The sequence below is a fragment of the Siniperca chuatsi genome, linkage group LG18 (genome assembly GCF_020085105.1).
Source record: "Siniperca chuatsi isolate FFG_IHB_CAS linkage group LG18, ASM2008510v1, whole genome shotgun sequence".
Classification (NCBI taxonomy): Eukaryota; Metazoa; Chordata; class Actinopteri; order Centrarchiformes; family Sinipercidae; genus Siniperca; species Siniperca chuatsi.
Genome location: NC_058059.1, coordinates 11,074,636 through 11,089,994, shown reverse-complemented (window position 1 = coordinate 11,089,994; position 15,359 = coordinate 11,074,636). Strand labels below are relative to the sequence as shown.

The 15,359-nt window shown below is 39.3% G+C and overlaps 1 protein-coding gene across 5 annotated transcripts in view; it reads right to left on the bottom strand.

Moving 5' to 3' along the window:
• Window positions 1-6,500, bottom strand: part of LOC122865414 (astrotactin-2-like) — a 273,440-nt gene extending 266,940 nt beyond the window's left edge. For 4 of the 5 annotated variants that reach the window (XM_044173805.1, XM_044173808.1, XM_044173807.1 and 1 more), the window contains exon 1: window positions 5,878-6,499. In XM_044173805.1, the coding sequence (XP_044029740.1) occupies window positions 5,878-6,292 (415 nt within the window). In that variant the 5' untranslated portion in view covers window positions 6,293-6,499. Of the gene's footprint in view, window positions 1-5,877 lie in introns of all 5 variants that reach the window. The other variant, XM_044173810.1, reaches the window with a different exon arrangement.
• Window positions 6,501-15,359: the final 8,859 nt, after the last annotated feature.

The following is a 15,359-nucleotide window of genomic DNA, read 5'->3' as shown; positions in this document are numbered from 1 at the left end:
TGGGAGATTTTGTGCCAATGTGTTTGACAGCACTATCCACCACCATCATCCAAACACTAAATGAGGGGACATCTTTAGGGAGATTGGTGTTCATCAGTCAAATATAGTTCCAGAGACTTGTAGAATTCATGCCAAGGACCACTGAAGCTGTTCTAGTTGCTCATTATGACCCAACACCTTACTGAGACAATTAATGTTGGTTTTTCCTTTAATTTCTCATAATGGCTTGTGTTGAATTGGCAAAGCTGTCCAACAACGTCAGAGCTGCGCCCCTACTACACAGTAGAATACCTGGAAACTGCAGCCAACCTAATGTAAGACATGTCTGACTACTACTCAGCAGATGAGCAGCAGTTCGGCTAGCCGGCCAGAAGACTGTGCAATGATTAAATCCAAATGCAGAGCTTCTTTTCTGAACCTGCCATTTTGCTGTCTATGAACAAACTAAAAGACATGAGACAGAAAACACTGTGGCAGGGCATTACATGTACAGAGTGTGGTTAGGAACAGAATTCACACTATAAATGAGACTGCCTGTAGTAGGGCATTCATCTTAAAAAGACAACCTGCTATAGGTCTATTATAGCAGGTCAAAAGATGATAAATAGACCATTTGATGGCCTACACAAGCTCCACCAAGAATCCTATCCTCTATGATCTCTTAACACCCTCTGTATATCAGTTGGATGAGCTTGTTTGTAGTATTCCTAACTACACTCCATTCAAAACAGCGCTAAATTAACTGCTACTCTAAAATTTTAAAAGTCCTTATGAAAACTCACACCTCCATCTCAGCTCCACACCATGTAATAACTCCCATCTCCCCTGTTGACCTTTTCACCCCCTCTTCATTGCTTGTCCAGCAGTGCTAAGCTCAACCCCTGACATAAGATTGAGATGTAGTGCAGTGTGTACATGTTCTGTGCCACAGGGAACAATGTGCTCCAGTACAGGCATTCTTTTTTTCATTTTACCACTGTTGCTTTTAATCTCCCATCTCTAAGCAAGCAGGGTTTGCCGTAACTCCTGCTTAGAAAGACACAGCGAGGCAGATAGGGGAGACGGAGAGAGAGGAAAGTGTGGAGAGAGGAAAATGTGGTGGAAAATGAAAAGTGTAAAGATTTAAGCCGAGTGCAATACGATGGACAGAGACGATAAAAGGACAGGGAGACATTTGAATGTTTTCGATCTTGTGTTAAGTGCCTGAAGGTTTTCAAAAAGGTTAACTCCTAATGAGGTGTTTACCGAGTCAGCCATGTTGCTAAATGTATCGATTTCTACCAAGACCCACAACATCACTTAAAATGAGGAAAGAAAGTTATCTTGTGTGACAAAACATAGCAGCATTGGAATTCTCTCCCTTGATTTTCAAAGTATGATGCTAAAAAACATTTATTGCACACTAAAACCGCATTACAAACTGACATTGCGGTACTGTGTGCAACATTCACTGCCTGTAAATGTCGCACACACCACAGCATCTCAGACAAAAACAAACGGACACTGTGGCCCACCAGACTCCATTGAGAAAAACAGTAATTTTACCTTGCAGACAACAAAAACACTTCATTTAAATTGGACCGAAACAAAATATAACTCACCAAAACAGCCTTTGTTAGTCTTTCCACTGTTCCAACAATCACCAATGCTGGTTTGGTCGAAATAAACCCTTAATTCACTGAAATATTCTGGCTCTACGGCCTCAACCGGCAGCCGCAAAGTGGGCCACCATAACTGCAACGTAATCCTTGGGGCAAATGTTCCAGCCTACGTCCACTAAAAATGCAACATGACAACATTATGAAAAGGATTGCTACAGAGCTAGACCTTTTTGTTAAATAGTAATATCCCTTTTGTTTAACCAGAAACAGCCGTTATATTGCTCTTGCTCGCCACCAGACAATTTTACCTCGTAGATCATCATTAAAACACACTAGTCTTTCCACTGTTCCAACAATCACCACTCTGGTTTGGTTGAAATAAATCCTTAATTCACCGTGTTAGATGAGAAAAGAAACAGCTCTCCTCAAAGCCAACAGTTTCACAGGGAGGAACTCATGCACGCGCAGCCGGACCGGCTGTATAAACAAAGCACAGAGAAGCTCTGATAACAACACAGGCAGAGGGAGTGTGATGTCATTCTCGGCTTAGGATGCCATTACTCCATATCTTTACATATTAAATAGTTGTTTTCTGCTATATTAATGTTCAGAATCTCATATACAGAACCTTTAACACTCTAAATTTGTAAAGCTAAATGACAGTATGATGGTGTAGCACTAGGAAAGACAAGGAAAGCCCTGAGGCTGAAAAGTCAAACACTGAATTCCTTGAATGTGGCTTCAATACAAAAAACGTTTCTCAAACATGCTAAAACGCACCCACACACAAAACAATAAAACATATCAGGAAATCCAATGCACATCATTTTACCAAATGTAAGGATAGGTATATAGGCTGTGTAATTATTGAATACACTGATTTCTCTAACTGTTGGCTTTATTATTATTTTTATACATAAGGAAAGGGCTAAGAAAACAAAACAAGAAAGGGGAGGGGAAGGAGTCCTGTACATTCCCTCTGCACTGCCCTTTCTGCTCATCCATTCTCGATGACACTTGAGGTAATAAATAAAAGGTGAGCAGGCAGGCCACAGTGGGAAGGGCACTTGCCGTCCTCTTCCCCCCCTTCCCTAACCTCTGACGTTGATTCGACAAAACAATCGAACATCTGACAGTATCGAAGAAGCTGACACAAGAATGCTCATTATGGTTTGGATGGCATTTGGCTACTAAGGTACGCCCCAGTATTTTGAAATATCTGTGGTACCATTTTCAAAAAAAATTGTAAGTGAATTTTGTTTTATGAAAGGAAAGAAATATAGCAGCTGTGAGGAGGTGTAATGTAACACATAACTGTACCTTTACACGTCAGGCAAGTGTAGCACAGCGGTCAATGCTGAATGAGACACTAGTAGTACATACACTAAGCAAAATAGTGAGCACACATGGAAAAAAAAAAAGTGTTTCTAAAATAAAAAGGGCAATTCTGTTATTTTAAGCATGAGAGGTCAAAATGTCCTTTAACAAGTTCAGGAAAAAAAGCAAGCAGGTGTCTCAAGTGTAATGAGACACCAAGTACAACTTTGAATATGTTAATTCTCTGGTATCAGAGCCAGTGAGAAAATGTTAGATTCAATTTTCACTCAAGACTTGGAATCTTTTACATTATTTGCTACAATTTTCTGTTATTTAGTTTAGATTACATTATGAGAAGCAGCATGTGCTGTGTTGTTTGTCGGCTTTGTCACATGCAGTGATGTTAACAGCTTTCTGAAAGCTTCAGAACAACAGACATTCAAAGAACAGAATAGAGTGTGGGTGGGTGGGTTGTTTCCTCAATCCAGTATGGTCTACACACTATACAGTCCTATATAATGTTTAGTGGATATTAAAGCATAACATGGAGAAAAAAAAGGAATAAATAAAAAATGACAATGCCCATGCTTAAGCCCACATGTCTGTGTGTGTGTCTGTGTGTGTGTGTGTGTGTGTGTCTGACTGACTGTGTATTTGGTATGGCTTAAGCTTTTGTAGCATCCTGGAGCATCAAAATTCACAATTTTAATAGGAGAGAGAAAATGATAAGGTAGAATATTGATGCGACAAATGCAATTCTGATAATAACAATTCACTGTCTATGTAATTCAATTTGCTCATTTTGTTCTACTAAAAACAACAACACTATGTATTTTTATGATGTCAGGTACAACATTTCATTTCACAAGCAGAACTCAACCACTAATACATCCACCGAGAGAAAAGCTGCTGAGATGACCTAAAGCATTGTGGTGTTGAATGCTGAAGAGAAACACAGGTTCCACCAAAATGTCCACTTCTGCCTTGTACTCCTGTGTCAGGATCTTAACAATTAGAATAATATAAGGACTTTCACATCGCCATTAGCTTTCGGTGTGTGGTAGTGTCGTGACATACTTAGCAGGTGTCTTACAATACCAGCTTGCCATGAAAAACTAAGTTTTGATACAAAAACAAAAAAGTATTTTGTTCATTTTGGAATTGGCAGACAACACATACATTAATTGGAAATATCATTAGATTATGTTATTTTTAAAAAAGAAACATGTTACTGGTGTTTTTGTTTGTTTTGTGGTTGTTTTTTTTTGTTATTTTTAAATGGTATCAATCCCAATTTTATCTCACCAATTTGTTATGTAGTGAAAAAAAATAAATCATGATTTGTCATAGATGCAACTACTTGTGAGCGGTTATTTAGTTTCACAATGTTATCAACGGCATGAGCAAACGTGCTTGTATTAAAACTATTAAAAGGCCTATTTCTCTGCCTCTCTCCACAGCATGCAGTCATGCACTGGAAGGGTGAAGCAGCAAATTTGCTAGCTGGCTGACTGGGAGGACAGAGAGGCCTTTCTCACCAGTCAACGGCTGTCCTTAATGAGAATAGAAAGTGATTTACTAGCTTAATGCTCCAGCCCTCAGCCTGCCTGCCCGCCTTTGCTTTGCGCAGCCAGTTTAGTCGGCACTGTTCATACAGAGAATGAAACTGAGACCAGGGAAATAGAAAAAAAAAATAAGATGGCAAATAAGATGGCAAGCAAGAGTCCAAAAACTGTAGTAATGTGACATTAGATTATCTTAGTACCCACATGACTGACCTCCACCAAGTCTTGCATCTTTGTATTTGCCATATAACAGGTTTTCTATGATACTGAGCAAATATAGTTGCCCTGAATTGATTGTGAACTGGAGAACATACAGCGTATTTGCAATTATGGTGCACCTTGTGTGGCTTATTGCATTTAACAAACATTAATATGTGCCACACACACTCTGCACATCTACAAATACACACGGTCATAAAAACAGTTGCTTGGCTCACACACCAAAGGGGCAAGTATAAGAACATCCATCTTTCACACGACTGTGACATAAATGGAAAAATATGAAGAAAGCAACGTAAGCAAGTTCCCTTCATGCATAGTCTGCTCCTCTTACAAAGCAAATCTCTTTTGTGGAGGGTGAAAGGCAGAAATATTTTTCTGTTATTACTTCCTCTATTATTACCCAATCAGTGATGCTATTCCCAAGACCATTTCAAAGCCAATGGCTTTCACGGAGAACTTCAGATGACCTGTCAAAAACCAGTGTTGTGCTGTTTTGATTCACTCAGTTATCTCTGACCAAACAGGGGATGTGTAGGTTCCCTTTAAACCTGCCAATGGCCACATATTGACAGTGATGCAAAGTCTAACTGAGTATTTTATTCTGTTAAATTTATACCACCAGCAATGCATGCGTGCTATGAATTATATGCTCAAGTCAGTGAGAATAAAATACCAATTTCATGCATATTTGCAGGGCCAAATTGCATTCCTTGATTGGGGCACCATACTTAGGGTATGCATGAAATTTTAAGTCATAATCATATTTAACCACAAAATAGAAAAGCCAGACAGAAACAGAGACAGAGTAGAAGGAGAGGGTGAGAGAAGGAAATAGTGTGTCACTTGAACACGAGTGGTACTTCGTGGTTGTACAGAAGCAGCAGTGTTGTAAGTGAAACAAGGGAAAGGGAAATCGTATATTATAATTTTACCTGGATTATTGGTTGCACATCATGCTGGGTAGACAGCATTCTAGTTACCATGAGATCCAAACAAGGTAATGGAAACAGGACAGGTGCTTAAACGCAGGGAGTACGCCTGATATGGGAATGTAGTTCTGGGTGAACACAGCATACCAGTGTGTACATGGTCCCTATGCGCACTAAATGTGCAGCTATAGGTTGACTGGTTATCATCGTGGAGGGGAAACACAGTACCAAAGCAGTTCTTACCGAGTGTGAAGTAGGGGAGAGCTGTGTTGTCAAGATCATCCATTACGGAAATTCGCCCAGGTAGGTCGGTCCTAACGAATAACAGGAGTCGGGATTCCCCCCCTCCTCCTGCTCCTCCTCCTCCTCCAGTTCCTCCTCCAGTTCCTCCTCCACCAACACTACCTGCTCCAGCAGCACCCCCTCCTCCGACCACGTTCCCCGAGGCTCCGCCGGTGAAGCTGAACTCGTTCTCCCGGAGTACGGGCAGGGTCGAGACGGTAACCGATTTCACCTCACATGGCGTCTCCGCGTCGCTCTCTTTGTCCCTCTCTTCGTCAGGCGATGTCGCCCCTCTGTTTGCTTGGACTGTAAAGGTTTCTGTTAATAGGAGCCCCATGAGAAGGACGCGAAGGTGCAGCAGTGATATCCTCGCCATCCCGCTTCTTGTGTGTGGTTGTCTCGCTTTGAGTGGGGCTCATAAGCTGTCCGTTCACTTATAGTACAGTCGCTGCAAAGGAGTAGCGTCCGTCCAGGAGGCGGCAGCACAGGTGTAGTGAGAATGACATATTTCGGCTCCTCACACCACATCCATCTGTGTTCACACTGTGGGACAACAAATCACTTAAACACTGACAAGCACGTGTCCCTTTAAAGCCAGATATGGACAGGGGTGGAGTCAGCATGTTAGTCATTATGTAGGTTTTGTTGGCTTTATTGTAAAAACCCTCCAAAATATCTGGTTGTAATAATAAGTGCATTCTGAAAAAGTGAGAGTAAGAGTTAAGATGTCTTCAGTCACATACTTTGGACATTTTAGATTTTTTGTATGAAATCAGTGATTCAGGTAGAACTTGGACTGGCATATAAATAAACATAAATACATAAATGAATAAACAAATGTATGTATGGGGGACTGTAGCCACATCATTTACACATGCCTTGGTTTTTCCATATCTTCATCAATATCTTTATGAGGTTCAAAGTTCATTCTTGACCCTGGAAACAGCTTTTAACAAAACAATATCACCTTAAGACCATTTAGTAATTGTTCTGGAGTTTTTGATTATATCACATGGTCGTTTGCCAGATGCCATGATACTGTAGATGTTTATATTTAATTGTTTTCTGAGCACTTTAAGGAATTCTCATCCATGTTGACTACAAAGTTGAGGTTTAAAGTTCATTATGACCTTGCAATGAGCTTGATGACAAAATAAGCTCTCCTGAAGCATATCTTTAATATTTTAAAAGCATGTAAAATTTGACATATGAAAGTTACCTATTTTTGTTTTGTTTAAAACAGTTTGAGTCAATATGTTCAGTGGACATCCTGAGGCGCTGCCTATAGATATAACATAAATAATTGTCTTTGAATAGTGATTAATAATAAACAGTGCAAAAAAAAGTTTAAAAAAGAACAATAAATGTAAATAAAATAAAGAGTTAATTAAAGACTGTTTCTACAAGTTATTCTTCACGCAGTGTTACATACACCTTGGTCCAAGAACTCAGAGTCAAGTTGGTATGTTGATGCAATGCATTAACATGAACATCAACAATGGCTCTCCACTATTTGAATGTTATTGCTTCATATCAGCTGTTTCATATCTATATCATTTTGGAGGGAAAAATCTAAGAAAAGAAAAATGAGAAGCATGCCAATTTGTCTCTTTTTTTAACTTCCTTTTGTGTAACCTACTTAATGTTGCTTGTAATTTTCTGGATCACCCAGACTTTAGTATAAATCTGAATATGTGTGTCATTCTTCCTGCCATTACTGCACTTGACATCTGAGGCTGAGAGAGACAATTTGTGTCCTTGTGTTCTGTCCTTGGAGCTGATACATCTAAACTTATACTGTCCCAATTCCATATGACACACAAGTACTACGCATTATGTAGTACTTTGTAGTACCATTGATTTTCATAGTATTATGTTTTTGCAATCAGTACCCCAGAAATGAATGTAGCCTCCTTTAGTGTTGTACTAACAGGAAAGGATACAAAACCTGCTCCAAAAGACATAAATCATACACAGTTGTCAATTAAACTTGACAGAGAGAGCAAAATGTTTTAACCAAATATTTAATTCTTTATTGTTAGCTTTCCACAATCTTCCTGAAGCTGTCTCACCACTATGAACAACTTGTTTTATTTTTTTCCCATCTGTGAGCAGCTCCATCATTTCCTTTGTGTATTGTATTGTGGGACAAGAGTGTCCATCAACACTCGGGGAAAAAAAACCATACAATTTTTGTATACTTATTATTTGTCACTTTTCTGGTGTGAACATACTGCTTACTCCAAACTTGCTTAGAATTAATATGGAAAAGGGACACAGCACCAGCATTTCTCTCCATCTCTCTCCATGGTCCTGAAATATTCAAACACACTCTCTCTGTGTTTTTCTCCATAGTGCTGAAGGATTCAGTCACAGGGTCTGTCCCAGTACCCACACTTGCAGTCTCGAGTACTTAGGTGCACATTCACATGCCACCTGGTAACTAGGCACATGCACGTTCCTTCTGAAAAAGACGTATGTGGGAGAGGTTTGCCTTCAGGGCTTTCTGGCAGAAAGGCTTTCTGCCTTTGTTTTTTCCTAAACCAAACCTAAATAACCTAAGTAGTGTTGGTGCCTAAACCTAACCAAGTAGTAAGGCTTTCTGGCAGAAAGCCCTGAGGGCAAACTTCTCCCTTTTGCAAAAAAGCAAGCTTACTTTTCTTGGATCATGAGTGCAGCCATTGGTAACACACAATAAAGTGTCTTGAACAAGTAAACCATGCAGTTTTCAAGTACATAATTGAAACTGATACGCAATAATTTACACAAGTCAGTTTTGCTGCTGAGCGGTCGACTGAATGTGCCTGCTCTCTCCCAGTAACTAAACACAGCTCAGCCACAGGGAGTAGAAATGACAGGAAAGGAAAAGTAGATAATGTCTGCCCAAAAAGTTATTGTCATAAGCTTATTTTTAGAAATATAGTTGCTAAAAGGGTCTTACAAGTTGCCAAATCTGGCAACATAGTCACTAAGTAGTTCTGGGGTACTTCCAAGTGCGCTCCATTGGGTTGCTTTAAAATGTTGTGCATGCTCATTTCAGAAATATGTTATTTAGTAGTCATCAGTCAGTAAGGCACATTCACTCTCCTAGGCATGAGCTCATAAAAAGGCCAGCGGCTAACACAGTTGAAGCACACTTACCCAAATACTGGTGTGAAGCAGTAGTCAGAGCTATTGGATTCAAAATGTATCCCATTATTCATCATGGTTTCCTGCACCACTGTTGGTGGTATTGCACCTATTAACTGGTTTCCAACTGATGCAAACACAAATAAGTTAAGGTCATCAAGTTTCTTGACATGTCGCATTGGTGTGAATACAATCAATGCTCTGATGTCAAGTCGTCCTAATGTACACAAAAATATAAAAAATATATTGTCAGGGTCATGAAATATATGACTTTTAGTTCTTTTTTAAAAACCCATAATGAATAACAAAACTTACTAATGACAAATGTTTCTGCTTCTAAATGTATGAACTGTGATGGTCTCCATGGTTTTGAGACATTCAAACCTAGAACACTATTTTCACTTTTCCATTTTATTTGAGATTTGCCTGTTAAACAGTTCATTCTAAGGGACAATATGCAGTGGCTTTTTCATATTCTATTTAATCATGTCAAGGCAAATCTAAAAAATAATTATACAACAGCTAACACTGCATCCTTATTATTTGGGCATAATCTGCAGGCTACAAAAAAAAAAACTCTTCAAAAGATGCCACAGAGCACTTTTTTTCCAGTGACAGCAGGTTGCAGCTATGCAACCGTCATAAATCACCAACTTCCTCTGTTCCGTTGTCTTCCCATCTTTTCTTTGCATCTCTTCCATACATTTTTTAAGTGTGAGAAACTAACAGAGTAGGAAAGTAGGAATAGTATATAATAGAATAAACAAAGACACAGTGAATGAAGACAAATGAGATGAGTCCCATGTGTATAACACAGTCTCTTTCCGTGGTGCTGAAACATTCAAATCCAGTCTGTCTGTTTCTCTGTTTAAATCAACCTCACTTTAAAAGACACACTCATCAAATTCATTGCAAATACTGTATTTTCTTCTATCATTTAAAAGAAATCCAAAATTCAGAATATCACTTAGCCAAGGCCAAATCTTTGTCTTTATTTCTCCTTTTGGTTATCATTTCTTTATGACTACTACAAATGTATGATACATTCTAGTATCCATGTGGTTTTCTCTAGCCACCACACAGAATCACCATCATCAGGTTCCTGTCAGATAAAGGATCACAATTCAATGATCCATTGATTTCCATTTTCAACCTTTAGTAACTTTTTTGCCTCGTTATATAAAATACATGGATCATTTTGTTACATCAGTTGAACATATTCCATGATGACAGAGGGACCAATTTACATAATGCACTTTTTTCAGATATGATGTTTTTCATCATAAAGACCACGTCATTTTTATCAATTTGTGTTTAGTCTTTGTTTTCTAATAGGAAAAACCGAAAGCTATCCTATTTATCTTGCTAGTGACACCTAATGTATGCGTGTAGTTAGAAGTTAATTGGTATCTTTATATCTCGGTTTAAGTTCTGTGGCTCCAGTGTTTAATCCATACTTTGAAGATCTAACATCAAAGTGAACCCAGCTAAGTCACTTCCACATCCACCACCCCTACAGTAATTTGCATTTAGGCAACTTTCTCCCTTTCCCTTCTGTGTTAATTTGACATTTTAGTCAGTCTGTCATAATGTTTTCCTGATAGAATAGTTGGTTACAAAGATTAGCCTAAAGGGCAAATCTGGGAAGCTTTGCTGCCCTCCTAGTGAAAATGCTGTGCAAACGTTATAGTTTTGCAGACATGACCTCTTTTGCTGATAGATTTCATTGAACGCTGTCTGTCTTTAATGGGCAAACAGTGACAAGACATCAGATAGGACTGATTGATGTTGGTGTGTTCGGTGAGGTGGCGGAGAACTGCAAGTAGCAACTTTAACAGGGGTATGGAAAGGAAAACTGCAATGTTATTAGCTGATGGAGAGCTGGGGTTGGTTATATGAGATTTATTGCTCAGGAAATTGCTTTGACCTGAATGCTGTGGTAGCCTCTGACACAAAATTGAATTTGATAGACAACAAGCTAATGTCCACTGCACCTAGACAGAGATGGTTAAACAGATTTCTGTGGCATAATGAGCGAAGGACCTGACTTATTCCCTCCCTGCTTCCCTCAGCAAGACTGGCAAGAGTGTTGTTTGATGTCAGCAAATGATTTTTGTCTTTTGCTCTTTCCTTCGAGTTAGATGTCAGTAGATGCTAGACTTAAGAAGTATGTTTTTTTTACCAAGCACTCACCTAAAGGTTCTAGCATGAAAGTCGAAATCCTCAGACAAGAGAAGCAAATTTGGACTGAGAAAGAAAATGATTATTACTTTCTGCTCCCTCATCCATTTTTTTTAATCATTCAGTAAGCTCCAGATCTTTAAGTGGACCTGTGCAAAGGCCAGCTGTAGAAGACTGTGGATATACAGATCAGTCTGTAAATGTGCATAAAAAAGTAGGTGTGAGGCACTAACATCTCAATGACCTATGCATTTGTTGCAACAAACACCCAGCAGACTTTTTCTAATAGCTACAATAGATAGATATTAAAAACTGCGATGGGATTGAGATCCCATGGGTGCCGTGGGAATAGCACAGATATTGTGAGTGGGGGATATATTTATTCTAATGTGGGCGGGCTTGGGCAGTCAACATGAGCTTTGCAGACTGTGCGTGATGAAATTTCATATATCAATATGAGAAGCTAGTATGACATAACTCAACCTTTTATTTCTCATTTGTGACACAGCTGAAACAGTCAGTAATATGTTAATGCAGATTAAACATGCTAGCCCAAAAGGTTTTGTAGCAAAAATAAACAAGACTAAAAGTTCACAGCCATGCTAGCTGCTCTGTGAGGCTGTTCTTATGGGCACAGCGATACTTTGAGCTAAACGCTACTGTCAGCATGCTAACATGCTCACAATGATAATTCTAACACACTGATTCTAAGCAGGTATAATTTTTTACCATGTTCACCATCTTAGTTTAGCGTGTTAGCATGGTGACATTGACTAGTTAGCACTATACACAAAGAACAGCTGACAATGATAAGCATATGATTAGTTTTTCATGTATTTGGTCATAAACCAAATTATTGGAGAAACTGAAATTTTAACCTGATGATGGCGCTTGATTATGGGAATATTTCTCCACCAAATTTCAGGGCAATCTATCATTGTTGTTGTTGAGAAATTCCAGTCAAAAACAAGCCATTAGGATTCATCTGTGCACCATGGATATATACACCAAATTCCATGGAAGTCTATCCAAGAGTTGACTTTTCATAAAAAACACACATATAAACCTTGTGGTGGCGCTAAACGAAAAGTGAGGGGATCACCAAAATCAGTAGGATTCATCCACCAGGAACCACAAATGTCTGCACTAAATGTCATGGCAATCCATCTGATATTTGTTGGAATATTTCAGTCTGGACCAAAGTGGTGGACTGAACGACTGATCGACTGACTGACAAACAGACTGATTTTTCCATCCATAGACACATGCCTCTTGGAAAAAGTACTGTGTCATGAAATCATGAAATTCATGAAACTATATGTATAACTTGAGTTGGTTTTGGTAGAAAAAGTCCTGAGAGCTGTGCTTTACTGGCAGTGTGTTCCTGTGCCATCTTTGTTAATTGATTAGTTTAAGTTATCTGGAGACTGCCCCAGTTCTGCAGGTGTAAACAAAGAGCTCCTCAATTAGAAACTGGGTTACACCTGGAGGATAAACACACAACCACACACCCACACCCACAAAGCACACAGCAAACACCATCTAACAAATTGGTTTAGTGGGTGCTGAGCACACATTCCAACAAATGTGTACAGCAGACTACTGATAAGTCATTTTAGTTCAAAGTAGAGAAACTTAAAATCTGTTCACCTAATTTGTTGAGTGATGTAACACATGTGGGGGTGGACCTTGTGAAATTTCATGGTTCTTCAAAATGGCTTCCATCAGCACTGGTACATTTTATGAAATCAAGAAAGATAAGTATGTTAGGGTTGTAATTATGAGTGTTTCAGTTTTGACTGTGGATTCCTTTCACTGAGCTAACATCTCAGAAAGAGATTTTGTTTGAGTTTTTTTCTAGCAGCATCAGCATTTTGTTCTTGTCCTCCATAGAGGACAATTTATTTCACAGTAACATAGAAGACAGCCCTCTGACTGAGGCAGAAGGAAATTGACACAGAATCAGTATGGGAGCAAAGCACGAGTTGACTTGTGAGACGATCAGGACCCATAAGCTCCGTGGAAGTTTTGTTGCATGAAAAGGGAAAGTTCAAAAACTGAAATTTAGATTAAAATTTAGAACTGCGTTCAAATCTCTTTGGTAAGCTTCATGGCTTAAAAAATAAATTACAAAAGCACATTAAGATCTTAAGGCCAGTGTATAAATGCAGTGTCCTGTTGTCTTCAGCAAATTACATCTTGTAAAATGAAAATTGAAAATATACCTTTTATGTTATGTTTGACATCTTGGTTGATGTGTTCAGATGTGTTCATTTTTTGTTGATAATTGGTTAAGGTTATATATATATATATATAACATAAGGTGAAGGCAGGATTGGTGTGTGGTGCAGTGTTTGTTGCAGTAGTGGCCAGCAAACAGCAGCTGTATGTTGTATTTATGGAACCATGCATTTACATAGACAGCTCTGTTATGTGAATAGGTATGTAGTTGGCACTTCTTAAGTTTCTGTCTGAACCTTCTGGCTGAAACTGCCAACATTTTTTTGTGATGACAGCAAGAGGACAGTCCCGGCCTGTATCCACTGGTATTTTATGCCTGCTGCAGTGGAACCATGGAGCTGACTCATGTCTCTGCTACACTGGAGCCATGGACTGTTGTCATTCAGGGCCATGTCTCACCTCATTGACAGGTCTGTGGCTCTCTGACAGACTCCAAGTGTTAGAAAATCTACCTCTGGATGACCCCACCCACTGCTTATATCCTCTTCCATCATCCCCATTGAGAGCTGCCAGGTCAGCTGTCACCCCTGTTTACCGTCCCCATCTTGGCCCACTGACTCACCCATCCGTTAGTCCCGCTGGTGACGGACGGGGTAGGTGGGACAGTCAGACAAGGTCAGAAGTATGGTCTTACTCTCATTTCTCTGGCCTTGCTCCCTGCCATTACTTTTAGCTCCCTACCCCCCCAATCCATCTGTCACCAGCAGTGCAATATATTTCTCCCACCCCCAGGCATGTTTTATTACAGCATTTAAGCTGTTGCACTTAGAGTCTACTGCAGAAAGTTTTTCTGAAAGTTTAAAGATAATTTAAATCTCTGGACATTCTCAACCAAAAAGTTATTCCTTTTTTTATCAAAACACAGCTTGGTTGCATAGGTGTTTATTGACTGAATACTTATAACTGAAAAACAAAAAATGAGTGCAGTGGAAATTAAAGTATGTTATGTTTATCTTAAATATTTATTATTGCTGTTAAAGCTACAAGCAAAAAAAAAATGCCTTGTCAAAACTAATTTCACTGTTGCTCTGGGCAATTTCTACATTGTTATCTCTGTTATTCTTAGCTGCCTCTGTATCAATGTGTTTCCACTTCCTCTAGTCACAACATTCCTGTACATTACTGTGCTGATGCAATTTATTGTGCTTGTGAAATTGTGAAGCACTAACAATCAGACTTAAAAACTTGTCCAGCTGAAATGTGCTGACATCTAAGAAGATCAACTCAACACTGATTGAATCATTTTGTTTTGCTGATGTTGGGACTCCACAGATGAATTCATTTATTTGTGTAACTTTAATTGAACTCTATTAGGAGACTGTATGCTCTTTTGTTCTGTAAACAAAGGAGAGCCATGGAACTCAATCTCCCAGAATCCCCAGAGGTGTGAACTCCTCCTATGGGCCTAGCTTTCAGCTCCCATTGGTCTGACCTGTGAGACAGGATGTCACCAGGTCAATAAAGTGGGTCAGCGGTCATTGTTCTTTCTCTTCTCCTTCAAGAGTTCTTCACATGCAGGAGACGGCTGTGGCTGTCTCTCTCTCTCTGTGTGGCCTGCCTGGAACAGACACACAGCAGAACTGAAAATTTTCTCTTACAGCAGTGATGCGAGGATCTGCGTAAGATTTCTGCAACAATAGCACCAAGCGCCAGCACCAATAGCACCAACGGCAACTACACAAAGTCTGCCAGCTAACTTTAAGAAACAAGTAAGGAAGTTAGCGCCAAGCTAACTGTAAGGAGAACAACAGACAGAGTGACCGGTTCCTCCATCTGCACAGATGGACTGCACAGCAAGGACTTTTCTTCAATCAGAACCAACATTCTTCCATGCCTGGCTTATTCAAATGGACCTCTAGATAATAACAGCAACTTACATAACATATAACTGG